This window comes from Conger conger, chromosome 13, assembly GCF_963514075.1.
Source record: "Conger conger chromosome 13, fConCon1.1, whole genome shotgun sequence".
Classification (NCBI taxonomy): domain Eukaryota; kingdom Metazoa; phylum Chordata; class Actinopteri; order Anguilliformes; family Congridae; genus Conger; species Conger conger.
Window position 1 is genome coordinate 5,259,388 of NC_083772.1, and position 1,984 is coordinate 5,261,371.

At 45.4% G+C, this 1,984-nt stretch overlaps 1 protein-coding gene across 1 annotated transcript in view; it reads left to right on the forward strand.

Annotated features, from left to right (window-relative positions):
• The first annotated feature begins 505 nt into the window (after nt 1-505).
• The window catches only part of LOC133107299 (dapper homolog 3-like), a 14,378-nt gene continuing 12,899 nt past the window's right edge, over nt 506-1,984 (forward strand). Inside the window, 1 exon segment of the mRNA XM_061216291.1 lies at nt 506-970. Within this exon segment, the coding sequence (XP_061072275.1) occupies nt 722-970 (249 nt within the window). The 5' untranslated portion in view covers nt 506-721.

Below are 1,984 nucleotides of genomic sequence, written 5' to 3' on the forward strand. Positions count from 1 at the left end.
TAAGTCCAGAAATATTTTCAGCATAGCGGCCGATATTGTGAGGCTTCTGTCGGCCCTAATGTCTTTCGGACATTTTTATACCATTACGTTGATCTTGTGATAGTCGCGTGGCGTAATTGAGTTGCGACGGACACTGTATCCCTTTTGTGCGGTCTTCTCATTCATTAATTTCACGTTCATTCAAAACTGCGTTTCATCAAGCGATGCCATCTCGGAACGATATTTAAACCCGTATCATGCCCCTGTAGAGGCCAGAATCGCTCTGAAGGGGTGGGGCAGCCAGGATTTGCAGCAAATTCGAATGCAGGGAGATTAAGCCGTGCAGAGAATCCCGAAGGCCAGTGCCCAATAAGAGCGTGAGTAGATTCCAGGAGGCGGGCGATATAATACATATTAAACTAGTCTGAAGATTGAGAGCCAATCGGCAAAGAGAACTGTGGAATACAGTAATGAGTAGTTGACAGCTGCGATATGGAAACTAAGCAGTGAAAGAGAGAGAGGGGTGGGGAGAGGAGCCGCGATGTTTGGATTACCACAACTGTGCCGTTATTCTGAGAATTATTTTCACAGGAATGCGGTGGATGCTATAACAATAACAAGATTAGGTTGAAAAAGTGAAGGAGAAATTAAGAAACAGATTTTCAAACAGATTGAGAGCCGAAGTGGAGAAAGTGTGACAGAGCGGGATTCCGTTTCAAAAGAAGGGTGAGAGGGGGCGACCATGCACCGCGCGTTCTCCTTTCCAATGACTGCGGAGCGCTGTCGGAACAAGGAGCGCCTGGAAGCGAGTCTCGCCGGACTGTGCGAGCTGGAGTTGCTCAAGCAGAGGCAGGAGTGTCTGGTTCTTGGCGCTTTGTCCCTTGGGGACACCGACCCGGGGCACCCCGCCTGGGGTGACCTCCAGCCACCCCTCTCCGCCCCCACGGGCCCCAGCCGCGTGCAAGAAGACTTGACTTTGAGACGCCAGCTGGTAAGAACGCTTTTGAATGGTGGCACCAATAAAACGTATGTTATATGTTATATATTTTTGTGCGACAGCGTTAAGTGCACAAGTACTGGGCATAAAGTCGAGTTTACGTGTAAGGGCATGGGGGAAAGCACGACTGGAGAAAAGTGGTTTATTGATCACTTTTGCAGTTTGTATAGCCTGTAAAAGTCGGCGATGTGCCGAAGCAATAACATTACAACATGATTAACATTTACAAACCATAAGCAAAAAATAACACGAGTGCTTGCGCTCGTAGCGAGACCAGAAAAAGGTGCCGCGGGCACTGCTTTGTGGAACCGTGACCATTTAAGGCAAACACTGGGGATTTGGTGGTGGCATCCCCATTGTCCAGTGACGCCGAAGCGGAAAGATTACCCCTATCTTCAACCGAAATAACTTCATCTGATTAATGATCCTTTTGTCTACACAAGGATCAGATCGTGTCCGTTTCACGGGTTGTGATTTATGTGCTGCAGGAGAGAGAGAGAGAGGGGGAGGAACACGTCGTTTCCATAACATTTAACGCCGCTCTGTTCCATTGTTCTCATATCAATATTTTCTAGTTTGCATTCTCTAGTTTTGTCGTTGTTTTCTGAAACAAGAGTATTCCCTTTCCGATAAAGTTTTTATCCGCCTATATTCTGTCAACAAAACCTTGTTTCCCATAATAATTGGCATATCGTAAACGCTCTTCTATTTTTGTGTTTTAGTGGGGGTTTTTTTAACTGTAGCCTACATGATCAATCTTATCCCCCAGTCTGATATAAACTTTTAGACAAGCTAATATACACAGTCTTTTTGGCTGTTTGAGGAAATCTGGCACGAGCTCTCGGCAAGAAGATAAAAAAAAAACAAAAAAAAACAATAATTTATTCAGCAGCTAAGTTCTGGTGTGGGTAGTTGCTGAATGCTCTTCTGTGTTCCAGTGTTTCACAACACGGGCTTATTTGATATCAAAGTGTTCGGTTCCCTTGATCATTGAATAGATTTAGCGTT